The 26334-nt window shown below is 41.6% G+C and overlaps 22 protein-coding genes across 22 annotated transcripts; 12 read left to right on the top strand and 10 right to left on the bottom strand.

Moving 5' to 3' along the window:
• NEMIN01_2159 (uncharacterized protein) lies at nt 1–555 on the top strand (the record flags this gene model as incomplete). Its single annotated transcript, XM_051478101.1, has 1 exon — nt 1–555. A coding segment is annotated over one exon (555 nt), but the record flags the coding sequence as incomplete, so codon positions are not given.
• Nucleotides 556–686: 131 nt separating this feature from the next.
• NEMIN01_2158 (peptide chain release factor subunit 1) lies at nt 687–1919 on the bottom strand (the record flags this gene model as incomplete). The annotated part of the gene is made up of 1 exon (XM_051478100.1): nt 687–1919. The coding sequence occupies one exon, from the start codon at nt 1917–1919 to the stop codon at nt 687–689; it is 1233 nt and encodes a 410-aa protein (XP_051334060.1).
• A 56-nt stretch (nt 1920–1975) lies between these two features.
• NEMIN01_2157 (uncharacterized protein) lies at nt 1976–3076 on the top strand (the record flags this gene model as incomplete). The annotated part of the gene is made up of 1 exon (XM_051478099.1): nt 1976–3076. One exon carries the CDS (start codon nt 1976–1978, stop codon nt 3074–3076), a length of 1101 nt encoding a protein of 366 aa, XP_051334059.1.
• Nucleotides 3077–3726: 650 nt separating this feature from the next.
• Nucleotides 3727–4371, top strand: NEMIN01_2156 (V-type H+-transporting ATPase subunit E; the record flags this gene model as incomplete). Its single annotated transcript, XM_051478098.1, has 1 exon — nt 3727–4371. One exon carries the CDS (start codon nt 3727–3729, stop codon nt 4369–4371), a length of 645 nt encoding a protein of 214 aa, XP_051334058.1.
• Nucleotides 4372–4561: 190 nt separating this feature from the next.
• NEMIN01_2155 (actin-related protein 5) lies at nt 4562–6388 on the top strand (the record flags this gene model as incomplete). The annotated part of the gene is made up of 1 exon (XM_051478097.1): nt 4562–6388. The coding sequence occupies one exon, from the start codon at nt 4562–4564 to the stop codon at nt 6386–6388; it is 1827 nt and encodes a 608-aa protein (XP_051334057.1).
• Nucleotides 6389–6452: 64 nt separating this feature from the next.
• Nucleotides 6453–7070, bottom strand: NEMIN01_2154 (20S proteasome subunit beta 3; the record flags this gene model as incomplete). Its single annotated transcript, XM_051478096.1, has 1 exon — nt 6453–7070. One exon carries the CDS (start codon nt 7068–7070, stop codon nt 6453–6455), a length of 618 nt encoding a protein of 205 aa, XP_051334056.1.
• A 169-nt stretch (nt 7071–7239) lies between these two features.
• Nucleotides 7240–8253, top strand: NEMIN01_2153 (uncharacterized protein; the record flags this gene model as incomplete). The annotated part of the gene is made up of 1 exon (XM_051478095.1): nt 7240–8253. One exon carries the CDS (start codon nt 7240–7242, stop codon nt 8251–8253), a length of 1014 nt encoding a protein of 337 aa, XP_051334055.1.
• A 338-nt stretch (nt 8254–8591) lies between these two features.
• Nucleotides 8592–9224, top strand: NEMIN01_2152 (mRNA turnover protein 4; the record flags this gene model as incomplete). Its single annotated transcript, XM_051478094.1, has 1 exon — nt 8592–9224. The coding sequence occupies one exon, from the start codon at nt 8592–8594 to the stop codon at nt 9222–9224; it is 633 nt and encodes a 210-aa protein (XP_051334054.1).
• An 85-nt stretch (nt 9225–9309) lies between these two features.
• NEMIN01_2151 (uncharacterized protein) lies at nt 9310–10107 on the bottom strand (the record flags this gene model as incomplete). The annotated part of the gene is made up of 1 exon (XM_051478093.1): nt 9310–10107. One exon carries the CDS (start codon nt 10105–10107, stop codon nt 9310–9312), a length of 798 nt encoding a protein of 265 aa, XP_051334053.1.
• Nucleotides 10108–10364: 257 nt separating this feature from the next.
• Nucleotides 10365–10931, bottom strand: NEMIN01_2150 (translation initiation factor 4E; the record flags this gene model as incomplete). Its single annotated transcript, XM_051478092.1, has 1 exon — nt 10365–10931. One exon carries the CDS (start codon nt 10929–10931, stop codon nt 10365–10367), a length of 567 nt encoding a protein of 188 aa, XP_051334052.1.
• Nucleotides 10932–10997: 66 nt separating this feature from the next.
• NEMIN01_2149 (uncharacterized protein) lies at nt 10998–11537 on the bottom strand (the record flags this gene model as incomplete). Its single annotated transcript, XM_051478091.1, has 1 exon — nt 10998–11537. The coding sequence occupies one exon, from the start codon at nt 11535–11537 to the stop codon at nt 10998–11000; it is 540 nt and encodes a 179-aa protein (XP_051334051.1).
• Nucleotides 11518–11787, bottom strand: NEMIN01_2139 (uncharacterized protein; the record flags this gene model as incomplete). The annotated part of the gene is made up of 1 exon (XM_051478081.1): nt 11518–11787. One exon carries the CDS (start codon nt 11785–11787, stop codon nt 11518–11520), a length of 270 nt encoding a protein of 89 aa, XP_051334041.1.
• A 24-nt stretch (nt 11788–11811) lies between these two features.
• On the top strand, nt 11812–13473 carry NEMIN01_2148 (uncharacterized protein; the record flags this gene model as incomplete). Its single annotated transcript, XM_051478090.1, has 1 exon — nt 11812–13473. The coding sequence occupies one exon, from the start codon at nt 11812–11814 to the stop codon at nt 13471–13473; it is 1662 nt and encodes a 553-aa protein (XP_051334050.1).
• A 305-nt stretch (nt 13474–13778) lies between these two features.
• Nucleotides 13779–15035, top strand: NEMIN01_2147 (uncharacterized protein; the record flags this gene model as incomplete). The annotated part of the gene is made up of 1 exon (XM_051478089.1): nt 13779–15035. One exon carries the CDS (start codon nt 13779–13781, stop codon nt 15033–15035), a length of 1257 nt encoding a protein of 418 aa, XP_051334049.1.
• Nucleotides 15036–15275: 240 nt separating this feature from the next.
• Nucleotides 15276–16145, bottom strand: NEMIN01_2146 (uncharacterized protein; the record flags this gene model as incomplete). The annotated part of the gene is made up of 1 exon (XM_051478088.1): nt 15276–16145. One exon carries the CDS (start codon nt 16143–16145, stop codon nt 15276–15278), a length of 870 nt encoding a protein of 289 aa, XP_051334048.1.
• Nucleotides 16146–16307: 162 nt separating this feature from the next.
• NEMIN01_2145 (transcription factor IIIB 90 kDa subunit) lies at nt 16308–17594 on the top strand (the record flags this gene model as incomplete). The annotated part of the gene is made up of 1 exon (XM_051478087.1): nt 16308–17594. One exon carries the CDS (start codon nt 16308–16310, stop codon nt 17592–17594), a length of 1287 nt encoding a protein of 428 aa, XP_051334047.1.
• A 185-nt stretch (nt 17595–17779) lies between these two features.
• NEMIN01_2138 (uncharacterized protein) lies at nt 17780–18070 on the top strand (the record flags this gene model as incomplete). The annotated part of the gene is made up of 1 exon (XM_051478080.1): nt 17780–18070. One exon carries the CDS (start codon nt 17780–17782, stop codon nt 18068–18070), a length of 291 nt encoding a protein of 96 aa, XP_051334040.1.
• An 87-nt stretch (nt 18071–18157) lies between these two features.
• NEMIN01_2144 (uncharacterized protein) lies at nt 18158–18460 on the bottom strand (the record flags this gene model as incomplete). The annotated part of the gene is made up of 1 exon (XM_051478086.1): nt 18158–18460. The coding sequence occupies one exon, from the start codon at nt 18458–18460 to the stop codon at nt 18158–18160; it is 303 nt and encodes a 100-aa protein (XP_051334046.1).
• A 417-nt stretch (nt 18461–18877) lies between these two features.
• NEMIN01_2143 (small subunit ribosomal protein S3Ae) lies at nt 18878–19642 on the bottom strand (the record flags this gene model as incomplete). The annotated part of the gene is made up of 1 exon (XM_051478085.1): nt 18878–19642. One exon carries the CDS (start codon nt 19640–19642, stop codon nt 18878–18880), a length of 765 nt encoding a protein of 254 aa, XP_051334045.1.
• Nucleotides 19643–20337: 695 nt separating this feature from the next.
• Nucleotides 20338–21084, top strand: NEMIN01_2142 (phosphomannomutase; the record flags this gene model as incomplete). The annotated part of the gene is made up of 1 exon (XM_051478084.1): nt 20338–21084. The coding sequence occupies one exon, from the start codon at nt 20338–20340 to the stop codon at nt 21082–21084; it is 747 nt and encodes a 248-aa protein (XP_051334044.1).
• A 382-nt stretch (nt 21085–21466) lies between these two features.
• On the bottom strand, nt 21467–24703 carry NEMIN01_2141 (uncharacterized protein; the record flags this gene model as incomplete). Its single annotated transcript, XM_051478083.1, has 1 exon — nt 21467–24703. One exon carries the CDS (start codon nt 24701–24703, stop codon nt 21467–21469), a length of 3237 nt encoding a protein of 1078 aa, XP_051334043.1.
• A 394-nt stretch (nt 24704–25097) lies between these two features.
• Nucleotides 25098–26334, top strand: NEMIN01_2140 (uncharacterized protein; the record flags this gene model as incomplete). The annotated part of the gene is made up of 1 exon (XM_051478082.1): nt 25098–26334. A coding segment is annotated over one exon (1237 nt), but the record flags the coding sequence as incomplete, so codon positions are not given.

Genomic DNA, 26334 nt, shown 5'->3' with positions numbered 1-26334 from the left:
GCCCAAGAAGCCCTGCAGTTTATAGAGAAGAAAGAGTACGAGAACGCAGCAAATGCGCTGCCGGGCAAGTTCCACAGCGAGAAAATCATTTTAAAATCTCTCAGCAAGAAAATTCCTGCAAAGGTGGCATTTAACAGGATAAGAAGAGAAAATAAAATGATGTATCTCCACAGCTACCAGAGCAAGCTGTTCAATGATGTCCTGGAGCAGAGGCTGATCAAGGGCTTAAAGAGCGAAGAGTACTGCACAGAAGAAAGCGTAAGCTCAATCACGGGAAATGGGGATATAACGGAAAAAGTAAAAACAACCACAGAGCCAAAAATCGAAAATATTCTGATTCCGCTCTACCCCACGCCAGAAGTAAACGAGAATGCCCCGAGCCAGAAGGCAGGGATGAAGGGAGGGTTTAGAAAGGCAGTTATTATCCCAGATAACATGGAATACTCTGTAGCCAACAATGTTTTGAGTCTTTCGTTCGATCTTCCTCCAGGCACATATGCTACAATGCTTGTTAAAGAGATAGCACAAAATGAAGTTAATGAAGTCTCGTGGTAAAAGATCAGCAGATTTTTACTTGGTCATCAAACTCTATCTAAGAGCTATCGAGTGCAAACAATAAATAAAGTGCTATTGTTGAGACGCACTCCTACACCCCGTATATTTCCTTTATGTTTTATTTATTAGATCTAAAAAATATCTGCATCTGAAAAGTCTTCTACCTCGGACTCGTTATCTCCCATTTCCATTTTGTATCTAAGAATGCCCCCTATTCCGCTGAAAGCAGAGATGAACTGTGTTCCCTCCTGGCTCTTATCAGAGATAAAAACGACATTGCAGTTTACTTTACGGTAGTTCTCAGCCAGCCAGTCTGTTAATAGCTCGCCGTCTCCCCCTTCGGAGTACGTTACTTTCTCATCTATTTCCGTTCTTCTAATGTTCGATGATTCGTCAATGATCAGGACTTCCATGCACCCCATTTCCAGACACGCCATTGTCTCCTCCACACCAAAACACACCTTCCCTGATCCAGATACAACCTCATCAAAGAAGAGCTTGATCGTCTTTTTCTCGCTCACGAGTTTCAGGTTCTGCAGAACTTCTTCAGACTGCTCTATTGCCTGGTTTAGCCCGTTTTCACCGCCGTATGCTACGTCTATTATCTTGGCTACCTTTGGCTTCAGTCTTTGGTCGAAAAAGTCCGACTGGTACAGATCTGATTTGAAGTCAGCGCATCCTGCAAGTATCAGTCCGTGTATGTTCGGCTTGTTGTTTGTGATAAAAACCTGCGTTGCAATCTCGCTCACTCTTCTGAGATAGTTGTGTCTCTTTTCCATCCTCAGTCTGGCAAATCGCACTGAAGACTGTCCTCCTCGCCCGTGCTTCTTTGGCAGATCCACCGATATATTCTGTTTTATCTCTTTTGAGTTTCCGGATAGAACGGCAAATAGCGATCCGTGTCCATCCATAATGATAAACCCAAATTTGTAGTCATCTTCGAGGGAGTTTATCAAGTCCTCCACGTGGAACTTGCTGTCACACAGATAGAGCGACGTGTTTATTGGCTTCATGGGCTCAATGTCAAAACACACTTTCTTCTCTTTCCCCGAGTCTTCGAGGATGGTTCCTGTGTAAAGAGCAAGGCCATTCTCTGGCACTCTTGGGATGAGCTTCAGTCTCTGCTGTGCTGATGTGATGGCGCCGAGGACGCTCAGTCTGTTCACTCTGCTTTTAATGTTTGAAGCTGTTCCGTACTCCTCCACCAGGAGCTTGTTAGCACGGGAGACCTGGTCCTTGGGCGGAAGAATCAGAGATATCATTGAAGTTCCGTTTCCTCGCGCGTTCTGCAGGTACTTCAGAAGCTTCTTCATCTTCCATCTTTCCACTTCCAGCTGCTCGGCTGTCTGCTGGTCTTTTTCCATCTGCAGAATAAAAAGTGCTCAGAATAAAAAGTGGACGCTCGTGCAAATATTTTCAAATGAGCGTCGTAGAGAAAATTAAAGAAATAGAAAATGAAATGGCAAGAACGCAGAAAAACAAGGCAACAGCAAATCACTTTGGTATTTTAAAGGCTAAGCTAGCCAAATTAAGAAGAGAGCTGCTTACCCCGAAGAGCGGAGGCGCGTCTTCCGGTGAGGGATTCGATGTGGCAAAAACGGGAGTAGCGAGGATAGGATTCGTAGGATTCCCATCAGTGGGCAAGAGCACCATTATGACAAAGCTGACGGGAACATACAGCGCTGTGGCAGACTACGAGTTCACAACTCTGACAACCGTTCCAGGAGTTCTGCACTACAACGGAGCCAAAGTGCAAATTCTCGATCTTCCGGGTATTCTGGAAGGCGCAAAAGATGGAAGAGGAAGAGGAAAGCAGGTCATTGCAGTGGCAAGAACGTGCTCGCTGATCTACATCGTGCTAGACATAACAAAGCCCCTTACACAGAAGAGAAAGATAGAGCTTGAGCTCGAAGGATTTGGCATCAGGCTGAACAAAACAGCGCCAGACATCACGCTGACAAAGAAAGACAGAGGAGGCGTGAACATCAGATCATCCTGCAGATTGACGCATTTAGACGAGGAGGGGATAAAGCTTATCTTCAAAGAGTACAGAATACTAAACATTGACGTGATGTTCAGATGCGATGCAACTGCAGACGACTTGATCGATGTGATAGAAGGGAATAGAGTGTACATCCCTGCGCTCTACATCCTCAACAAGATAGACAGCATATCCTACGAAGAGCTGGAGCTTCTCAGCCAGCTGAAAGACTCGGTGCCTGTGTGCGCGGATAAAGAGTGGAACTTGGACGAGGTGTTGGAGGCATCGTGGGCTAAGCTGCGGCTGATCAGAGTGTTCGCAAAGCCAAGGGGACAGCTGCCTGACTACTCTACGCCTGTTGTCCTGCGGGAGGGGAAGTGCAGCGTCAAAGACTTTTGTAACTCCATCCATAGAGGAATTTTGTCGGAGTTTAGAAACGCAATTGTGTGGGGAAAGAGTGTCAAACATGTTCCGCAGAGGGTAGGAAAAGAGCACATGCTGGTAGATGAGGACGTAGTGCAGGTGGTGAAGAAAAGATAATAAATATTATCCGTACTAGTTCTTTTCTTGTGTTGTTCATACTAGACAGAGTGTACGACTTTCCGTGCTAAGTTGTCTGAGTTTATGATAATTTGATTTTTATTGTTTGGCAGCATTTAGACTGTACATAGAGTATTGCAGCTGCAATGGTTTTAGTGGGGGTAGAGAGTGCGAATAACTGTGCAAGAGCTAAGTATGGCAGCACTGTTGAATGCTTAGATGGCTAAAAGAGCTAGATCAATACAGAATAAATCAGGATAAAGAGATATATGTAAGGAAGTTGATGAATAATGATGTTTATGCGTGTGTTTTAGTATGTGCTATACTCTGGTACACTCTGTGGCTGATGGTGTGTGATAATATAATTTATTAAATTATGAGGAGTGCACAGTGAATACTATTGTGGTATAAAAGAGCTGCAGATCCTTTGTTTATTCATTTATGCACAATGAGGAAGGTGTGTGGCTGATTAGTTTTTTAATTTCTTGTTTAAGCCATTTCAGTGAGCTTTGTGCACATTCATTAGTCTTTGCGGTGTTTCTGTGGTTTAATTGGTCTTTTGCTCTGTTTTTTAATTGGTCTTTTTTCTTCCGGATGTTTTTAAATTTTCATGGGATTTTATTTACTCCGAAAACTTTTAGAAAATTCAAATGACGGGAAAGCCACTCACAACAGACCATGGAAACAGAAAATACGCTGTAGATGGATGGGACATGGGCAGAATGCTCAAGTTCATAGAGCAGGAGTCAGAACAGAAGGCAAATGAAATAAAAATAAAGGCAAACGAGAAGTACGCAATAGAAGTGGCAGAAATGGCCGTAAAGAGCATGAAAAAAATAAACCAACAGAAGACAGAGGAGATACACAAAATAAAATCAGAAAAAACAATTGCAGAGGGAAAGCTGAGGTCGAAGGCGAGCATTACCATTGCAAGGGAGAAAGAGCAAATAATCAACAAAATACTAAACAAAACTATAGAGAAGTGCCAGGACCAGCCGCTTACCACAAAGCTAGCACAGGACGCCATCGGCAAGTACAGATTTATATTTCCGTGCGGCAAGATGATAATATACGTGAGAAACCAGGATAGAAAAGTAGTAGAGTCATTGCTGAGCCCAGAAGAGTACACCATAGAGGAAATGCAGGAGAATCTGCTGGGGGGAATTGTAATAAGAAACGAGGAAAGAACAGTGCTAGTCAATAACAGTTATTTAGAAAGAATCAGGTGTGCAGGAGAGAAAATACAGCCGGTAATACAGAAGGTATTATTCACTAAGCTAGACCAAAATGAGTAAATAATTGATTTATTAGTTACACTTGTGTTATGTCTTATCTTTTGTGTTCTTGGACTCCGTTCTTCTGGCTGCTGATTTATTTAAAGCTCGCCGGTAGTTTTGATTTTCTTATTTTCATTTTACTTTTAAGCTCCTGCGCCAGACGACGCACTAATTATAATTTAAATACGCGAAGAGTGAAAATATTTTAATGAAGAAAAGAACTCTCTTGGTGGTTGACAATGGCACGTGGGAGTGCAAGGCAGGCTGCGCAGATGCAGAGCCGTGCTTGCGATTTAAAAACCAGATATTCAGGATGAAGGGAAAAGACGGAAAAATAACCTACTCCATAGCCCCGAATAAAAAAACAAACATTACGACGGCCATTAAGAGCATGTTCGATGGGGGCGTTGTTTACAACTGCGAAGTGTTGGAGAGCACAATCAAAGAAATACTGAAAGAAGTAAAAAAGCCTGCAAAAGAAGAGAAGGGGAAGCATGAAATAAAAGAGCTGGTGATGACAGAGTGCTTCCTAAACCCGCAGCTGTTCAAGGACATGGCGCTGGAAACAATCTTCAGTGCGTTCAGCTTTGAAAAGATACAGTTTGGGTATGATTTTGTCTACTCCTACGAATATAATTTAAAAAATAACACAAAACTATCGCTGCAGAAAACAGGATTCAAAAGAGACTTTTGCGATGTGATAATTAGCATGGGGCACTTGGGTGTCTATGTGGTTCCTCTCGATCCCACGAAGAACACTATAATATACGATAGAAGCACATACATGCCTCTCGGAGGCCTGGCTGCACAGCACATATTCAGCAAGAGCATAATAAACAAGTACTATGGAACAGGACTGAAAATAATGAAGGAGGAAGTGGAGGAGTATTTTAAGAAAATAAGAGTGCCCTTGGACTATCTGCAGGAGATAGAAAACGTGGTGAATGAAGGAGTTGGAAACGTAAAAATACTGCAGAAACAGAACAAAGAAAAGGTGCCAGTGATAAAGAAGATTCCAAAAAGAAAGATAGGGGGGCTCGAAGCATACAGGAAGAGAGCAAAGGAAATGGACGCAGAGCTAATAGATGAGCTAGATAACGATGACCTGGACAATGAAGTGGAGGATAACACTGATGAAATAACTGAACAGGTGGAAGAAGCAGAAGATGAGGTGGAAGAAAAAGAAGATGAAATAGAGGCAGAAAAAGAAGTAGAAGTGGTAGACGAGGAAGAAATAGCAAGAAAGCTAAAAAGAGAGAAACTTATAAAAGGAGCAACAGACCATAGGAACAAACAGAAAATAATAAAAGTGCTGGAGAGACTGAACTACCACATCCTTCTCCTTGAGGATAGACACCTTCTCATAACAAACCCGTCTGAGTTCATGAAAATACGAAAAGACCGGCTGGAGCACCTTGAAAAGATAATCAAAAAAAGAACATTTGTAAGAAACGAGCTGAAAAACAAAAAAAGCACGCACTCTCTTGCACTTCTTAAAAAGTCGCTGGCGCAACCTGACACAGTCGTTGAGGACAATATATATCTGCAAGAGATAAGAGATGCTGCATTAGAGGACATAGCCATACAGGAAGAAATAGACTACATAGACCTCTTCCTACGAGAGAACGATCCAACATACATCACAAAAGAAGAAAATCCGTTGGACAAGATAAGAAACGGATACAAAGAGAAGGGAGGCATAAATATCAACGTGGAGTTTATCCGCACTGCTGAGGCCCTCTTCAATCCCTCCATTGTTGGCATAGAGCAGCCAGGGATAGGAGAAAGCCTCTCCTGCATATTCCAGACAATGGATGTAAGGAATATTTTCATCACAGGAGGCTTCAGCCAAATAGAAGGAATAGCTGAAAGAGTAAAAAAAGAAATCATTCCGCTCAGACATCTGCCAAATGACCCGCAGGTTGTCACAGCTCTGGACCCAATTAACGACTCGTACAAAGGAGGATTCCTGCTTTCCAAGTACTTCCAGACGTACACGCGGCAGGAGTATGAGAGCAAAAACAGAGAGGAGTAATTTAGAAGAAAGTTCGCTGTATGTGACGGTTAAATAAATAAAATCATGATATTTTTTATTGCTCCTAGTCCTGTCTTGTTTTTACTTCTCTGTGGATTCTCTTGTGCGGTGTGAGAATGATGGCATCTGCGCCCCAGCCTGACAAGGCATTTCTATCGATTGCATTCAGGAATGCCTGCATGGTTGTTACAAATAAATCTTCGTCTTCTACATCACCACCCGTATATAAAACATCAGATATACCTGTGAGGTTGTTAGCCGCGGTTCCCGTGGATGCAAAGTCCTTGTGTGTGCTCACACAGCCAATTAGATCCATTGTATACACGTGTGGTGAGTTGTTTCTGTCAAATCCAGCTATCAGCGGAGACACAAGATACGGCATAAATCTCCTGCTGTACAAAATGTAGGAAAGAAGAGAGGTAAACTCTTTTGGCTCTATTTCTCTTTGCTGATTTAGCTGGAACATGTTCACGTGCTTGCGCAGGGTTTTAAAGAGGATTTGGCAGTCTGGGACAAAGCCTGTGAGACTCAAAATAATCTTGTCCGTCATCTGGTAGAGCCTTGTGAAGTTCGAGTGCAGGGTGCTGGCCTGATTACCGAATCTTTTGTCTGCTGTAATGACTATTGCACTCTTACTCATCATGGCCAGGGAGGACCCACCGTAGTACTGGGTAATAGACATGGAAAAAGAAAAACACCAAAATTAATATTTGCAATTTGCAAATAAATAACATTGCTTTCATCTGTGCGAATTTTAGAGAGCAGAGAAAAAGAAAATGAGTTGAGATGCAGTACATTGCAGATTGGGCGTATTCAGATGGGGCACAAATAGAATCTTTTTTTATTTTTTTATGGAGCCCAGAGGACCAAGCAAGAAAGAGTGTCTTATAATCACACACGACAACGCATTCCACATGGACGATGTGATTGCGTGTTTTATGCTCAGAAAGATATACCCCAACAGCACTATCGTTAGAACAAGGGACAGCGAGATAATAAAAACAGGCGACATCGTTGTGGATGTAGGAGGTGTGTTTGATGAAGAGAATAGGCGGTACGACCACCACCAGAAAGGATTCCACGAGACATACAGCAAGAGCTACAATGTGAAGCTAAGCAGCGCAGGACTGGTGTATAAATATCACGGGAAAGAGTTTATTAAGGCGATTGGCATTGAGTTTGACGACTCTTTGGCCAGTGAGCTATTCATTTCTACGCTGTACAACACGTACTTTGTGTCAGTGGATGCCAACGATAACGGGATAGACATCTCGGACAGTGTAAAATACAACCAAAGAGTGCTCGACGATATGGTAAAGTCTTTTGTGCCGTACAACCTAAGCCCAGTGTACTCATTCGAAGAGGCAGAGAGCATCCGGTACGAAGCGTTTCTTGAGGCAATGGAGTACATGGGCTCTGATCTGATCAGACACTGCAACAAGCTGGCCTATGATGTATCCCATAACGGAAAGAGACTGAATGAAGAGTACCTTGCTCTGGGAGAGAAGAATGACTACTATCTAGTCCTTACACAGGGAGGTGTGTTCTCTAAGGACATCATATACTACTACAACAATCTGTACAAGAAAAAAATACACATGATTATATCCCCAAGAAAAACAATGAAAGGAAACACATACTCCATACAGTCAATTCCCGACCAGCACCAGAGCAAGTACAAGCCTCTTATTCCGCTGTGCGAGGAGTGGAGAGGGCTGAGAAACGAAGAGCTGCGCAGGGTATCAGGTCTGGCAGACATAGAATTTGTCCATGCCACTGGCTTCTGTGGATCAGCAGAAACCCTGGAGACTGCGATCACCATGGCCGAAGAGTCCATCAAAGAATACTTGGAGAACAAGGAGTAAAAGTGCTTTTATTCGCGATAAGATTGCTTATTTAGTTTGATGGAAACAGGCTTTGATAATAAAGATGCATTCTACGATCTTTCTGTGTATATTTTTGCGTGTGTGATCAACTGTCTACTGGTTGGATATTTTAATTTTAACACTTGCAAGAGAGTAACCAAAAATGAAAATAATCAGAGAAGTGTAGATAGCAGGGTGGGTATGTGCTAGATAAAGATGGAGTGGCTCATAATGGCAGGCTGTGTTTGCTGAGAGAAGATACAAAAAGTTGTGATGTTTTTATTTTTCGCTTGGCTTTAGTTTAAATTTCTGAGAATTGCAAATTTTTTATAACTACCATGGCAGCAGAAACACAAAAAACAAAAAGAGAAAGAATAGACAATGCGCTTTCTAATGTAGGATCATACCAAAGAATATTCAAGCTGCTCTGCGACAACAAGACAGCGTTCATACAGAAGCTGAAAAGAGACTTTAGAAGCGTGAAATCAGAGCTCTTCTTTGGAAAGTACAAGATGGTGCACACAGTCCTGGGAAGAATCCTGTCCTCCGACCAGATGGTAAGCCTCAAGGGGAAGGTGGAGTACAAAAAATCAGATAAAGTATTTTTATTTTTGCTATCCGATCAGCCCGTTGAGAAGATAAAAGGCATGCTTGAGAAGGTGCAGCACACTGACTACGAGAGAAAGGGCGACGTGCTCAGCAAAGACATTGTGCTTCCAGTTGGCGAGCTGCTGAACGAGGAGAGCATAAAAATATCCAACACTCTGTTCAAAGACATACAGAAGCTGGGAATAGACAACATCAGAATAAACCCAAAAACAAACAACATAGAAGTAACAGAACAGATTGTTCTTGGAAGAAAGGGAGAACAGATGACCGAAGAGCAGGAGAAGATGGTAAAGATACTTGGAATCAAGAACAAGAAGCACGGCGCAGTCGTTGTAGGCTTTGCAGAGATCCAGAAAGAATAAATACTCACTTAAACCCTATCTGCTATTTTTCCTTGGGCTACTGAATATAAGACTGTGCTTCCATTGCATTGCTACATCTGCCACATTATGCAGATTTTGTTCTTAATTTGGTTATTTTGGCTATTTTAACAGGCTCTCTTTTTGGGATATCTTCTTCTCTTATTGTCTGGTGCATTTCTGCTACTCCTTTGGATTTTAAATACTTTTCTGCTGTATGCAGATCGTCTAGTGCTCTTACGATGTCTTCTTTTGTGATCTTATCTATGCAATGCACTCGTTTGGTTCTGCCAGTATTCTGCGGACTATTCTCTCTTTCTTTTGCCTGGGCCTTTTTGCTAAATAAAAGCACTCCACTGGTCAGATCTCTGCTAGAGCACAGGATAGTCATAATATCATCCATACTGGCACTTGGCGCATTCTTCATTGCTCTGCTTATGGGCTCATCTTTTATTCTTCCTAGACACTTAGCAATCCTTTTGTTATTTAGCAGGATGTCTCTGTACGACCCATTTCTTGCCTCTGCGTGGCCTATTCGCTCACTTTCATATCCTATGCCACTCATTACGCTCTCCCAGTACGCGCACAGCCGCACTGGATGGGATATTGGGCTGTCTGTGTGCAGATGTTCTGAGTCTACGGGCTTGGAGTACAAGTATACTGCAGGGTATCCCAGCGCAGCCACTACTTTCTTTAGGTTTTCAATTAGAACCATCCTCCCAAGGCCCTTAGCTCTTGACATGCTTTCCATTCTACTGATGTAGAGAACATTCTCTCTTTTGTACAATAGCAGAGTGCACAGACTCATAGGTGCTCCATTTGCACACGACAGTATATACACAGTCTGTGCGCATCTGAATATCCAACTGCTCACAGAGTGCTCCATTAATTCGCACAAATATTTTCATTTTTATTCTTCACCATAATATTACAACCCGTACACTCTCTGCCAGGTATGCCTTTTATCTCTGCGAGCAAGAAGAGAGCTAGTGTGATTAGGAAAAAAGTCTATACTCTGCTCCTGTGTATGCTTTTTATTTTTATATTCCAGAAGATGTGTAGCTCTGCTGTTTTAAAGGCATACTTAATAAAATATGTACGCTATGGTGCATTATAGAAAGAGACTCTGATAAGTATTGTAATTTATTGCTTCGTGGGCTTTTCTTTGACTGTATGCCTGAAGGACGACTTGTCTTTGAGCGACTCGTCGTTTCCTTTGAACGAAACGGGTATCACGGGCTTTAGCTCTAGTTTTTCTCGAATCTCCTTCTCCTGCTCGGCCATCTCTTCCTCATTTGGACACGTTTTTGTCCAGAAAGAGAGAATTGTGTGGTGCCCTCTTACGCTCACCACAATCCCGTTGACCTCCATGGTTTTGAAGGGCACAAGAGCCATCCATATGCACAGACTTTCAAAAAGCCTCTGCTCCGCAGTGTTCTTCTTTATTTTGATAATCCACTTTCCTCCGTTGAGATTGCATGGATCTTCCCACATGGGCTCTATTCCGTCTTTGAACAAAGATAGATCTGTAATTGGCTTTATATCTTGCAGCTTGTGCAGACGCCGCAGCAGATACAGAAACTCCTCGGCGCTTTCCACTTTTGCTTCCTGTTTTATCTTGCTTTTGAAGTCTTCGGTGTCCCCTTTGATGTTTACCGCTCTAAATACAGAGGAAAGAATAAGTGCGGATCCAAGCCTTTCTTGCGTCATAATAAAAAATATTTAATGCATTTTAAAATACTAAAAGTCTTACAACTGGCCGGATAAAAGCACCGGTCACTCTCTCTTGCTAGGAGTGTATTCAGAGAGAAGAGAAGAAGCATCGACAAACCCTTTTGCATCTATAAGCACAAATGTGTCATTGTCTGAAATGGCAAAGACCACTGCATCTGTTGCAAGATCTTCAAAAAGAGCAGAAGTGAATCTGTCAGTCGGTGTGACTATCTTCAGATACGACTTCATTTCAGATCTGTTCCTGTTGAAGTTTTTATCAGGGCTGTACATTTTATATACGTATTTAGCGCTGTTTTCTGTTGGTGCGTGCGGGATGAGCACCCATCCTGCCTTTCTTATGGTGTAGTATGTTGGAAAGTGCAAATAGCCCATCATTGCTGCGTACTCAGCCACTTCTTTCATGTTTTGAATGGCTGGGCATACATCAAATAAAACCTCTTCAATGGCTAGCTTTAAGACCTCTTCTTTCACTCCGCACTTTCTGTACTCCTGTCTGCCTGGGTCTATGGGCGCATAATGGCTTTCCGTTTTTGTGAATCTTTTATTTATTTCTTCTTCTATCTTAGCTGGTGTATTGGTCATATAGCGAAACTGCGTTTTTATGCGACTTACTGCAGGGGTCAAGCACCACGGCTATTTCTGCATTTTCCAGTGGTATATCGCTGAATAAAGACGCATTTTCATCAAGCAGGCCCGCAGACTTAATCAGCAATGTGTCCATTTCTGATAGATGGACGGGTTTGCTTTTGTTTTTGTTTTGTTCGGTCTTCTTTGGCTTTGCTTTTTCTTTGTATGCAACGAGCTTCTTCTTCTTGCTGAAATCAATTAGCATGAATATTTTTTTGAGTGTAATTTTATGGTGGAAAGTGTGTGCATTAAAAGAATAAAAGAGCTGCTGGGCGAGCTGTGTGAATACTCCCTGCAGATAATGCCCCCGCAGGAGATGGATGTCCATCCGTGCGACTGGCTTGGAGAGGACATGCAGAGAGCAGTGGAGGCTATTGAGTCGCTTCGAAACAGTTTGCTCTCCCAAGTAGATGCTAAAAAGGCCAAAATACAGCAGATGGAAGAAGAAAAAAGGACAATGCTTTCAGCTCTTGAAGAAAAGAGCGAAAAGCCAGAAGAAGACGGCCTTTGGATCTATGAGAAGAGCTTGTATACAAGAGAGTCTGTGCTTGCAAAAGATCTCGCAGAGCTGCACATCAGATACGAGGAACAGAAAGAAAAGTTCAGCCAGATCGCAGAAAAGATAAAAAATAAAAAGAGCGAGCTGGCAGAGTACTTGGAGAACGAAGAAGAGTGCACTGCCGTGCTGCAGGAGCAAACAGTTACCAAGCAGCTGATAGAAAGAGCAGAAACACTTCTCGCAGAACTAGAAAGAAAAACAGAGGAAATAAGAGCAAAAACAGAAGAAAAGATAAAAAGCGCCAATGCCATTCTAGCTTCGCTTGGGCTCCGAGCTGAAAAAGACTTTTCAAGCACTGCAGAGCTGTTTGATGAAATAAGCCAATTGGAAGCGCATCTTGAAGAAATATCATCATCTGTTGAGTCGTATAACTACACAATGAACAAGATAGATGTATCAGACAGCTTTACCAAGACAGCTAGCCCATCAGTCAAGCAAGAGAAACAAACCCTTGCAAAAATTGCACCAACTATACACTTAAAGAGCTATACCGAAATATCTAGCAAAAATAGAATAGTCAGTGGCCTAAGCATGGATATACCGAGCAGTAAAAATGGTGAAGCATTTGGAGTGATCAGCAGTTTGCCATACTCCTGTGCAAAAGACCTAGAAGAGAAACTGGTAAGAATAGTAAGAATGTCTGAAGAGATAGACTGTCTCCTCAAGAACAGGCTTACATTCCTATCGAACAGAATGGAAGTATCAGCAAAGAGTGATTTATCTGGTGTAACGCCTATTTGGAGGATAATTGTGCAAAAAGAGTGGATTGCTCAAATAGAGCAGGAGTACAAGCAGAAAATAGAAGAAATATTCACAGAGCAGAAGAACAATCTAGAAACAGTCCTGGCTAGCCTGAAAAGCATAACGGAGGAAGAAGCTGTATATGCGCCTCTTCCACGGGAAATAAAAGAGCTGAAATTCACAGAACAGGAAGACATTCTCCTGGAACTGGAAAAACAGACAAAAGACGCAGAAGAGGAATATTCCATACTGAAAAACATTGAGGCCTTCGTCAAGGAGAGAAAAGAGCTGCTCCTAAAAATGTCCGCATTTGAGGAACAGGCAAGCGACCCGAGGAGACTATTCAGGAGCTCATTCCAGCTCAACTCGGAAGAGAAGTTCAGGAAGATGGCAGTGCCCACTCTTCTGCGAGTAGAAAAGGAGATATTTGCGCTATCAGGCAGCTACTCCGAGAAGTTCGGCAAGCCTGTGCAGATAAAAAGGAAAGAGATAGTCACAGACCTAAAAAATGAGATATCCAATCGAATAATCAATGCAAATACATTTATGACGGGAAGACAGAGGCCCATTGACAAGCCCATTATCAAGTAACTACAAAAGGCTTTGCAAATAAAAATAAAAGTGTATTATAATATTCCAAAGAGACTTTAGCACAAACTAGTTTACACTTGACAGAATGAAATTAGCTAAGCATTATTAGAAAGCAAAATAAAGGGTGCTGAGTGAGTCTATACTGCTACATTTTCCATCTCTCACCAGTACACTCAGAGTGTGAAGTGTTTTGAGATGTGGTTTATGCGTCTTTTTTGTGCTTGAATCAGTGCGCGTGATTGCTTGCGGTGTCTTTAAAAGTATAAATATAATTTTGTTTTTAAAATTTTCATCCAGGTTTTTAAATGTCTTCGCAATATAATGAAAATTCACTTCCTCTGGAATCAGAAAAGAAAGCGCGCATGAAGCCGCAGGTGAAAAGAGTAAAGCTCATGGATAGCGACCAAGAGAACGAAGATGCCTCCGCTGCCTCAGATGAGAAGGAAAAGCAGAAAAGAGTGAGTGATCTGCTGCAAAAAATCAAAAAATTAAACTACAATAGCAGAAACAAAAGTCTGAGAAGCAGGCTGCAGGCTCTGGAAGAGGCAGACGAGCTGTTCAAAGAGAGCACGCCTGCACAGCGACTCAAATATCTCCACATGGAGGCTAAAGCAAACAGAAGAAGCGTAGAACTCGACACTTTCAAAAGAAAAATGCTCGAGCTAATTCAATTTCTAGAGACAACAGAAACAGGACAAGCGCTCTCCTGGGATGAAGTGGTGCAAAGGCTGGCACAGATCGCAGATGCGCACGGAAGAATAAGAGAGTTTGTGTGGCCACAGATCGATGGCATTGAAACAGGACTGAATCTGTGGATCTTAAAGGTAGTCGCAGGACTGTACTTTAAAAAGATCAAAATACACGAGGTAAAAAAAGAGATACTGCAGTCCCCGGGGAAGTATCCAATCGAGTGGCAGCGCGTTGACTTCAGCCTCGGCGGGCCAAGACTAATGAGACAGCTGCTTGAAATTCTGAACAGCAAAACCACTCCATCCTTCCAAGAGAGAAAGAAGAAAAAAGAAAACTCAGCCATGTCCCACAGTAGAGCAGAAAAGCACGTTGTGCTCTCCTCAGAGATACCCATTTCCCTGGGAGGCGTTGAAACACTGGGGCACGTGGACATTGCAGCAGAGATGAACATCATAAGCAGAAAGCTGTACGAAACACTCCGACAGAATGGCAGCATAAAGTCAGAAACAGCTCTGCCCCACTCCCTGCAGGACATCCGATGCGGAGAGCAGATGTATCCGCCAAAAGAAATAGTCATAGACGTATCGTACGAAGATGTTAGGCTGGATAATCACGCATTCTATGTGCGAACAGATGATGCAGACGCAGAAACTATCCTGGGAAGAGAGCTCACGCGGCTCCTGCGCGCAACCAAGGAAACATCGACGAGTCTCAGAGAAATATTCCAGACAGAAAGACACAAGGCCTGTCCCTTCATGGAGTTCATTGGAGACGTAACATCTTCTGATCTTACTTCCCTCAGCATCCATGATGTCGTAAATGTCTCCTCTGATTACGCACACAACATCCCAGATAAGAAAAACACCGAATAAACCGTACATACAGCACACACACCATATTCCTGCACTAATATTCAGCCGCACCAAATAAAAATATGTCTTATCAGATTTCTCTTTTATTCTTACTACTTCTGCACTAACCAGCTGCATACGATGAATATCGAACGGCTCTGAATAGAACAGAAAGTGTCTTTCATATTTACTGCACTCTTTTGCAGCCGATGTGTAAACTACATAAACTATCTTTATTAATCATTCCTGCGAGTGTTACGGCTAAACAGGCACTTCTTCGTTTCTGGCATCCTTTGTGTTTTTCTTTTCTCTTGGTGGTTTTGGTTTTTTTGATATTTTTCTGAGTGTGCTCAGCGACAGAATGTCTTCCAAAAAGGGTATTTCATCCTGTGTATCGCACGGCGTGCAGTGCTGCGTCGTTAGTCTCTTCTTGTTCAGCATGTGCTCGTAGTCTCTCATGTTGCTTCGTATTAAATACTCTTTCTTCTCCGCGTTTACTTCTATCAGCGGATCTTCCAGCCGCACGTCTTCCTCTTCATCTTCCGCTGGATTCTCTGCTCTTCTATTTCTGCTCTTTGGCTTCTCGTATGGAATGCTCGCTCTTTCTCTGAGATGGTCCTGCACGTCTTGGTCCAGATACTTCTTCTCCACTGGCGCCTTCTTCTCTCCTTCTTCCTCTCCCGTGAAGTCGATTATTCCCCTGTCTTCATGCAGTATCGGCTTTATCTGATCGCCCACTCGGAGTATTTCCAGGAGAGACTCTTCTTTGGGCGACACTTCTTTTTTTATTTGCTTCGTTATGTTCAGCTGGTATTGCAGGAATGAAACGAGCTCTTCCCTTCTGTAGGAGCTTTCAGAGCCCGCGGACTCTTCCACTATCGTCTGCAGAAGTGTCTCCACGAGCTCTTCATCAAGCGGCTTCTTCTCTAGCCCTGCTGTGTTGTACGCTTCTCCCAGCTCTGTTTCGCTCAGAGACCGTTTAATGGACAGCAACTGTCTGTTCAGCTGGTTCATGGTAAGATCGACAATCACCTGGAGCGACTGCTTGCTTGCCCTTTCAAACCCCACCTGATTCAATATCTCAACTACCACCGCCTGCAGCACTCTGCAGTGGAATCTTCCCTCCTCCATAAAAATATGAAAAACATTTTCATTGAAATTTTATTCGCTATCCGCGCCGCTTCTTTCTCTTCTTTTTATTCCGCAGCAGCAGGAAGCCCAGCGAAAACTCGCGCACAAAATGCAAATATATTTTGCTATCGTATAAATGGCAAATATTTTGGAAAATCTTTTATGGGAATGAAGTGTGGAATTTGCAAGAGCTCAAAGATAGAAACAGACGCAGCACGGGACATAAGCTACTGTACGTCCTGTGGGCTGGTGATAGAGGAGAGCACAATCGTATCAGACGTGCAGTTTGCACAGGACACAAAGGGCACTTCTGTTCTGCAAGGACAGTACGTGAGCACCGGCGATAGCAAGAAATTAGTGGCTGGAAAATTTATAACGACAAATCACATCTCCACGATAAAGGGAATAGCGAAGTCCATAGGAGAGGCCCTGGGCATAGGAGACACGCAGATTAACTCGGCAATGCGGTGGTACAACCTCTCTTTGCAGTTCAACTTCACAAGAGGAAGAAAGACACAAGTGCTACTGGCAGCGTGCCTGTACATCACCTGCAGAGAGGAGGAAACGCCGCACATGCTTGTTGACTTTGCGTACATCCTGCGAGTGAACGTGTTCAAGATCGGAAGCGTCTTTTTGAAATTGACAAGACTTTTGAATATTTCTGTTCCTCTCGTGGATCCATCACTTTTTGTGCCGAGATTTTGCAGCAAGCTGCAGCTTCCAGGCCAGGTGATAGCAAAGACGTCTCTGCGGCTCATAGCAAGGATGGACAGAGACTGGATTGTGATCGGAAGGAAGCCCGCAGGGATATGCGGTGCAGCGATTCTAATCGCCAGCAGAATACACGGAAACGAAAGATCGGTGGAGGAGGTGGCTGCAGCTGTGAAAGTGTGCGAGTCCACAATCAACAAAAGACTCGCAGAGATAAAGGAAACAGCAACTGCAGCACTGTCCATCAGCGAATTCAACACGATCTGGCTGGAGAAGGAAGAAGATCCTCCGATTGTCAAACTGCGCGGGAAAGTGTTCACTGAGTCATTTGCAAAAAACAGACAGAGCTACGAGAAAGAGAACGATGAAGAAATTAGCTGCAAGCCTGAGTATCCAGAAAGGGAGGATATCACGCCGCTAACACCGATGAGCATAGCCAGCCAGACAACAGAAGACATCCCGCACGAAGAGAGCGACCTGTCAGACGAAGAGATGGAGATAGAGGATGAGCTGTTCCTCACAAAAGAAGAGATAAAAGAAAAAGAGAGACTGTGGGATGCAATGCACGCAGACTTCCTGATAGAAAGGAAAAAGAGGGAAGTAAAGCCAAAGCCAAAACCAAAGAAACAAAAGCCAAAGAATCTTCCTCTGCACGATGCCGTTGAGTCCACTGTAAAAACAAAACACTTATCCACGCGAATTAACTATGCAGCAATTAAAAGCCTTTTCCAAAGATGATCTCTCAGATAACTGAAAATAAGGATATTCTGGGAATGAAAATGGGAAATAGACACAGAAAGCCCAATAAAAATGAGAGTAGCAGCAGAACACACTCTTCTGCGCCCGGATGGTGGTGAGTCTGCTCTGATGGATGGGAATGTGAAACAAAGCCAAATACTCTGCAGGATGAAACCACAATAAAAATGGAGAAAAAAGTGGAGAAAGAGTTACAGGATGCACAGGAAGACATAAAAGACGCAATCAATGCCGAGAAGAAAAGATCTGCCTCCATTTCCAGTCTGGAGCAGCAGTCTGTTGAGCTCGATGCCTCACTCACGGGTCTGCAGGAGGAAACACACAGCGCCAGGAAGAGGCTGTGGAAGAAGTGCCTAAAGTGGATAATAGTTGCAACTATTATATTTCTCATCCTCGGAGGCCTGCTGTTCTCCTACGTATACGATAAACTAAAGTCCTCTCTGAATATGCTCAATTAAAAATGGAAAGAGGATGAGAATGGAAATAACGAAGTGTTAGCTCGCTCTTGTCCTATCTAAATAAAATATTTATAGTAATCGCTGCTTTTATTTCATGCTGTAGCATATAAACCTTCTTACTCCTTTTACTTTTGTTACTCTTCCGAATGCTTCTATGTGCTGGCCCACTGGATGCTCTTCCTCTATGGCTCCGTAGTACGTCATTGGAAGCTTCTTCTTTTTGCAGCATATGAACACGGTGTACTCCGAGTCAGAGTGTTTTACAGAGCGAAGATACCTTCCTTTCACGATCAGATAGAGGCCTCTTTCTATTCCTATGCTGGGAATCTCCTCCAGTGCGCACTCTCTTACTTTATCCTGTGTTTTTGTAAACTTGTTCTTCAGATGCATCAGAGCTAGCAAGTATTTTCTGCGCTTATCTCTATGCAATAAAACAAGTGCATCTCTACCAGATGAGTGATTAAGTGGTTAAATTAGTAAGTGTCCAAAGACAGTAATAAATCACTGATTGAGCAGTTGTAGATGCTCATTAGACACAGAATTGAATAGCTGAGCTAAATATTTAAGTGATTAAGTGATTAAGTGTTGGTTGACAGATAAATGAATAAAAAGTTTTACTGCACGAGAAGTTGAGGCAAGTAGATGAACAAATAGCTGCGCGATGACTGTGAATGATTTGTCTATAGCCTATTAATCAGCTAGCTACAGTCAATCAGCAATTATCTGGCTGAGTGCACACGTATTTGAACAGAGCATCCGAGGAAAGAGAAAGACAAGAAGATAGCCCGTGAATATAAGAAGTATTTATTATGCAGTTGCCTCTTGCTCGTATAACAACTCGACCTTCTTTCCTTTTTGTTTGCTCTCAAACTCGCTCTCGTCCACCTTTGGTCTCTTAATTACCTTCACCTTCTTCACGTGGCAGTTCTGCAGTGGGTATATTTTTACGCCCTCCTGCTCGATTCTTGATCCTATGGTCTCGTTCATCAGCTTCTTCATTACGTCGTGGATGTTGCAGTTGCTTATTTCCTCTTCAATGATCTTGAAGATGATCTGTCTAATGGCCTTGACTTGCGACAAGTTTGCGTAGCAGTTTTTCTTCGTGGACTTTGGCTTTCTCTTTGTGTTTGCAATGGTGAACACTCTCAGGACGTATCCATCGGTGGTCTCCACTCTGAGGCATGCCTCCACGAGGGTGTGCCACTTCTTGGGGATGCTCTTTATTTTGTCGCTGATCAGCTCCATCGTGTGGAAGCTGGAGATGGCGTCCTTTCCTTTGACTCCGTCGACTACAAACTTGAACTTTCTGAAGGCCTGTGTGTTTGATCCGGCCACGAGGTCTCCCTGGTTCACCTCGAATGTTCTTCCCTTCAGCGCATTTGGTGCGAAGTAGTTTCCTTGACTTTTATCTATGATGGTCACTCCTGCCTGCTTTGTGCCCAGAGATGAAGGAAGAGTTAGATTGTAGAACTCCTTCTTGCTCATTACATCAGTGGTTTTCTTTGCTCTGATTTTCTTTCCTTTTACTTTACTTCCAACACTGGATACGTTTGCCTTTCCTTTTGAAGCCATTGCAGGGGAGACAAAAAATGAAAATAAAACTAAAATTGAGAGAGAAAATAAAAATAAAAATGAAGCAATTCGCAGGCCAACAGACAGCCAGGAGAGACCACTAGAGCAAAGCACCACTGAACTTCTAGATATTGCATTAGCTGTTGCATGATACTGCTTCTACTGATCTACGCTAGACTAATATCATCTGTGCTCCATGACTTTTCTGCTGCAGCTTACTTACTGGATCATTGTAGCTGTGATTATAGCCTAAACATCTTACTATTCAATCTCAGCTGCTATGTTAGCTATTGAATGATCTTTTCATCCACTAATTCACTGCAATTTCTTTCACAATGGCTTGTATTCTTCTAATGGCTTAAATGATAGCTATTTTACTGCCTCTTCTCTACTAATGCCTTTTATCATCTAAGTGCACACTGCCTATGCTATTCCTTATCTCATCTGCTCCTCTTCTTTTCTCTATTTGCTCTATTTCTTCAGTTATTTCTGCAAAACAGAAAAATAGCAGAGTATGAGACCGGACAGAAAGTGTACAGATTCTCAAAGATAGAGTTTATATTTAATTGTGCTTATAAAGACGAAGGTGTGGGCGCACTGCTGTGTTTGTTTATTTGTCGCATTGTCTGAAGGTGAAACACTGCAGCACAGAATATATAAAAGAAAGTTGGCAAAAATAATTGACTATTTAATTAATGAAAGAGGACACAATATTCTTGTTCGACGTAGATGGAACTCTCACGCCCTCCAGAGAAAGAGCCACAGAAGAGATGAAGGCGTTTCTAAACGACCTGAAAACAAAGGTGAAGATAGGCTTTGTCGGGGGCTCTGATCTCCCGAAACAAAAAGAGCAATTGGGAGACGACTGCACTTCGCTCTTTCACTACTGCTTCCCCGAGAACGGCCTTATGTTCATTAAGAATAACGAAGTAGTGTCGACTGAGTCGTATCTTAACTTCGTGGGCGAAGCAGAGCACGGGAGAATGGTCAGATCCGTGATGAAAATACTCAGCGAGCTTCCGATGAACGAAGTGCCCAAAATGAGAGGGAATTTCATCGAGCTCAGAACATCGATGGTGAACATCTCGCCCATCGGCAGATCGTGCACAAAAGAGGAGAGAAAAGAGTTCAAAGAGCTGGACACAGCCAACAGAACAAGGGAAAAGATAGTGGAGAAACTAAAGGTTGCCTTCCCCAGCCTGGCTTTCTCCATAGGAGGAGAAATATCCATCGACATATTCCCGCAGGGCTGGGACAAAACGTACTCCCTTCAGCACCTCGAGAAAGAGGGAATAAAAAACATTTACTTCTTTGGGGACATGACATCAGAGGGTGGAAATGATTTTGAAATATTCACAGATGAAAGAGTCAAAGGAACAACTGTTACCTCTCCAGAAGATACGATGAAGCAGGTGAAGGACGTTCTTCTTACATTGGAATAAACTATGGCTGCTCTTGTCATTCTACCACTACTCCAGTTTATTTCTAGGCTTCTTTTTTATCTTCTCTAAGTACGGCAAAGATGAGTGCATAATATTGATATTTTATATTTGAGTAGAACTGTGTGGTGACAAGAAGCGAGTGGTATGATCAAGGATTGAATAATTTACCAAAAGACTTATATTAGAAATGAATCTTGAAAAGGATGTTGTTAGTCCAAGAATGTCTTTTGAGACTTGGGACTTGAAAGATCATGCCATGCTTTAGCATTGCTAACAAGAACCAATCTTCAACTATTCTGTCATTAGCATAGAGCTATTGAGAACATTGATAAAGCAAAACAATAATACACTTTAATCCAAACACTGTTTATTTTCAAGGAGTTTACTTACACTTTTTATACAATGTAATAAAACTATCAAGAATCTCGTTATGCACTCCCAGATTGGACTTGCTGGTGTTCACATTGCGGAACACTATAAGATCTATCATCTTGTATGGCTTTTCAGATATTGCTTCCTGCAGTTCTTTATTTGCAGCTTTTAGTCTTTTTGTTGCTGTATATTTTCTAGTGTTTGTTGCTTTCTTTTTTTTTTCCAATTTTTTTATTTCACTGGTGTTATTGGTAATACCTTCTGCTCTTTTTAGCTCTTCTAGCTCTTTGATTTTTCCCAATTTTTTCAGTTCTTCTATTTCTTCTTCTAGACCTAGTAGTCTATTCAGCATTTTATTTGTTTTATTAAAATTTATAACTTCTGCTCTTATTTTTTCTCTTTCTGTTTTCAACTTTGTCTTTAGTTTTTTTTTGCCCTCCTTAGTTCTATTATTTATCTTAGTTTTATTTTTCATCTTAGTTATACTCTCCTCTTCGATAGCAGCCTCTTTCTCTTTTTGATCTTCCACCTGCCATGTATATATCTTCTCTGCCTGGTCTTTTGACTTGATGTCTTCCATATTGCTATTTTTCAGCCAAATGCTCTGCAGTGTGCTATCTCTATTGTACTTTCTCGACTCCAGCACATCGAAAAATTGTTTAACTTTCTCTGGATCTTCTCTGAAATTTTTGTTCATTAAGCAGTGTGTATATGCATTGGCGCCTTTCGTCATGTTCACATACCACACAACTTTGACAGAGTTGTTCTCTAGACCTGTTCGATAGGCCATAATGTAGCAGTCCAGAGAGGGCGTCTTTTCTTCATCTGGCATTATGCACAGATTTTTGTAGTATCCATGCACATTAGAGTATTCATCCTTTTTGTAAGCAACATCAAACTCGTACACATTAGGCACTATATCTCTAAATCTCGCTGCTGTGTTTATCTTTGCATGGATGCCCTTCTTTTTAAAGGGCCCGAGGTCTTCTGCATCCAGCATCAAACGTGTAAAAAACAGCGGAATGCGAATTCTCTTTTCACTTTCGTGAGATAGCGGCCAAAACTCTGCAAATATAAACTCTGTCGTTGCCAGATCTTCTTCAATGCGGTAGAACACTACTTCATACTCTTCTAGATCTTTCACTGTCAGATTTCTTTCGTCTCCCTTCTCAATGTACGACCACTCTCTAGTTCCTTTTCTTACTTTGAAAGGATGCACAATATCTTTCTCTATGCCATACAGTCTCTTTGTATACTCTACTATATCGCCAATTGTGTGTATGTAGTGTTTTTCATTGCTTCCTCTTTCTGTATATATGGGCATGCACAGCTTTCTAGACCATCTTTCTTCATTGTCCACATAGTACACATGGTAATGCAGTTGTATGTCGAGCGGAATTATCCATGTGTTCCCTTTCTCTGGAGAGTACTCAGGATCAAAAGCCAGACCAAAAGAGCCATCTGGCGTAAATCCTAAGGTTTTTGCACATCTAGTATACACCTGGTGCTTTATTACACACTTGCCCAGCAAGATGTATTTATCTTCGTCACAGATTGTTGCTTTTTCATAGAAGTCTGCGAGAATTGTATATACATTCTTGTATAGCTCAGACACTGTTGGCTCATATTGTACATCTTTCCGGTACATGAAATGAAGAGCATTGTAAATATCTTTATACACATTTTCCATTGTTTTAGCATTCGCTGGAGACTCCTTTGCCAATGTGCACAGAGATGATAGAACTAGCTGGGCTGATTCGTCTTTAGACTTTTCTGCATATATTTGAGTTTGTTTTATAAGACTCATGCGAACCTGAGAAAAGTCCTGGCATACCTCAGGCAGTGCAAGGATCATACGCAGAGCATATGCCAGTGCATAATAGTTACTGTCTAGCTTACTAATCTTCTTTTGATCGCCGACCATTTCATAGTTTAGATCTAAGTCTTCTCGCATATAGATGTCTCCCAAAGTTTCATTCCACTCAGTTGCAGAGAAATCATCAGTTATCAATGGTTTATACTTATCCACGTATGCCCGCAAATCTTTAAAGACATTAGGATAATATCCCTTAAATGTTTCTACTAGTTCTCTATACTCAATGTTTTCTGCATCATTGAGAAATGCATCTAGCCACAGAAGATCCCCATACTTTGTATTTAGGTTTACAGATCTACTTGCGACAAGGTACAATACCTCATTCTTCTCTATTAAATTATTCTTTTTAACTACGTCATAGAAGATTTTTATTTCTTCTTTAATATTTTTCTCAATAGATTTAGTTAGTGTTTTTATGTCTTTAGAAGAGTTAAAAAAGCATCTATATCTATCAGACGTATACAGTGTTACATGCAGGGAGTAGCTGCTTTCTCTTCTTTTATTGGTTAGTCTTAAGTTATTCCATAGATTTGTATTGAGTGTTGTCATTTTATCTCTTTTTTTCTTTTCCCTTAATTCATAATGAGAATTAGATGGATCTGGTGCTACCTCTGCTTTTCTTTTTCTGTATATAATAAGTTTAACTTTTTTGTCTTTCTCTGGATCGAGCATAGATGCATCATCCATGCTTAGCATATGATCTGTGTGCTCTTTCATTGCTCTGTGTCCATCTACAGATGGCACAATCATATTATTTTCTTGATTAAAAGCATCTATACGCTGTTGTTGCATCTGCCTATATTCCACTCTCTTTTGAGCTCCATTAAATTTATCTGGTTCAATAATAGTGATTTCATCATTATCGATTCTATCTGCTTCATTTTGCAGATCATACACAGTATGCACTGAATTAAAGGCGTTTCTGCTATCACCAAAATCCTCTTCAGGCTGTGGGTGTATCTCATACATGTCTCTAAATTTTTCTGTAGTTGTTAATGGATTCCATATATTAGGTCCATTCTCATCTAGCACAAGATCATCAAGGTCTACTTCTTTACTACCCATCATTGCATCTCCACTCTTAGATGACCCAGGCATATTATATATTGGATCAAAGAACATATTATCATTGCCTATCATCACTATATCTCCATTGTTAGATGTCCCAGGCATATCATTGCCTACTATTTTAGCTGGGCTTTCTTGGCCTTCCATTACATTTTCCAAATTGTTCTCTGCTATAAATTGGCCTACAGCATCCCATATGCTTTTCCCATCATCTGCATTTCCACTTCCTCTGCACTGTGTGACAAAGAAAATAAGGGCTATGCCTGCCGCATTCAGTATTCTCCTTACTTTCTGATTTTTCATGGTAAAAATATCATTTTTTAATTTTATTTATAGCCTTTCCGTTAGAGCTTTTCCTTCCATTTGTAGTTACTACAGAGCAAGTATAACAGTGCATAGTAAGAGATTAAGATAAAGTCATCTCTGCAGTTTAAATTTTCAATGAGCCACAAAAGAAGCTGAAACTAAGCATAGATAATCACAAAATTACGTACCTTCTTTCGATTGTCTACTACATGCCATTATTTTATCTGATTAGAGCTGACTATTCTCATTCTATGCCCTATTGTCTATTTTACTATCTTAGGGCTCAAAGTTTGTATATTCAAGTATGCACAGAATAAATAGCATATTTAAGAAAAATAAAAATATATACATCTCTTGACAAAGGTATAAAAATTAATATTTTAATTTATTCATGTTCAGGGCTTTGCATCAGGTAATAGTAGTAGTAGTATTTGCACTATCTTGCTTACAAAAGGCCAACGGGCTGATATGCAAAGATGTAGCAAACATAAAAGAGTATTGGAGTGATAGGATGGATTGCATGCAAGAGGAGATTAGAATTCGCAGGGATTTTCTTGATAGGGCAGAGACTTTTGCGTGCGAAGAAATACCATCTGATGTGCTTGAAAAAGATATAAAAACAGGAAGAGAGAATCTGTCCAACATAATGTCACAGCTCTCAGCTCTTTCCATAAACGCACGAAAAATAACAACAACAGCACAAGATCTGAAAGAGCTAGAAGACAGCCGTAAATTGGATCAGAAGGAAATAAATACGCACTACAGTAGCATAGAGGAGCTGCTCCCGTCAGCTCTTGACGAGAGCGATTTAGTAAGTGAGAAAATCAAAGAGTTTGACTCGCACATGCTGGAAGTAATAAAAAAGTGCAGCAAAATGAAAAAGGGAGAGAACAAAGTGCAAGAGCTGACTGTGTTTAAGCTGGCAGAGATGAATAAGCTCTTTGCTGTGGAGATGGTGTACTCTTTTTTCGGAATGGATTTGCTCAAGCTGGATGACGCCAAAGAAGCCGTAGTAACTTACATATACACAAAAATGAGCAAATATGTCAGCATTTTGGATCCTATGTTTTACATGCAGATTGTGTGCGATGATCCAGTTGACCGAGAAGTGGACTTATTGGCTTTCGCTGATGAGCATTTTCCATCTCTATTCGGAAACTACGAAAAAACTAAGAAAATCATACTGCCCGCCTACTTTGATCTGATAAAGGAAGACATTTCTGAAGAAGAAGTAGAAAAGTACAAAGACATGACTCCCAGGAAGGCTATAAAGCTAATAATGATTGAGTGCGCAATGAACAGAGATCTCATAGACCACAGAAAAAACAATTTGTTTTCCAACCTCGGAAAAATAATAGTGAGCATAGGAAGGCCCTTCAACATTGAGAGCGCAGACGCGGTAGATATAGACGCAGCAAGAGAAGAACAAAATGAGATACTTGATGCGCTGAGTGTCCTGTGGAGTGATTACAATAATGCCAATGCGTATATATCGCCAAACGACATTGACATTTTCTGTATGAAGAATAAGATATCACTGGATGATCTTAAAATTGTACAGAACATTTTCATGTCTGCTATATGGATGTACAAACTGAACATTGCCAGCCCAGCCTCTGAAGAGCTCA

This window comes from Nematocida minor (assembly GCF_024244105.1).
Source record: "Nematocida minor strain JUm1510 chromosome Unknown 7702, whole genome shotgun sequence".
Lineage (NCBI taxonomy): Eukaryota > Fungi > Microsporidia > Nematocida > Nematocida minor.
Note: the sequence above shows the minus strand (reverse complement) of the source record. Positions and strands in the feature narration are given on the sequence as shown.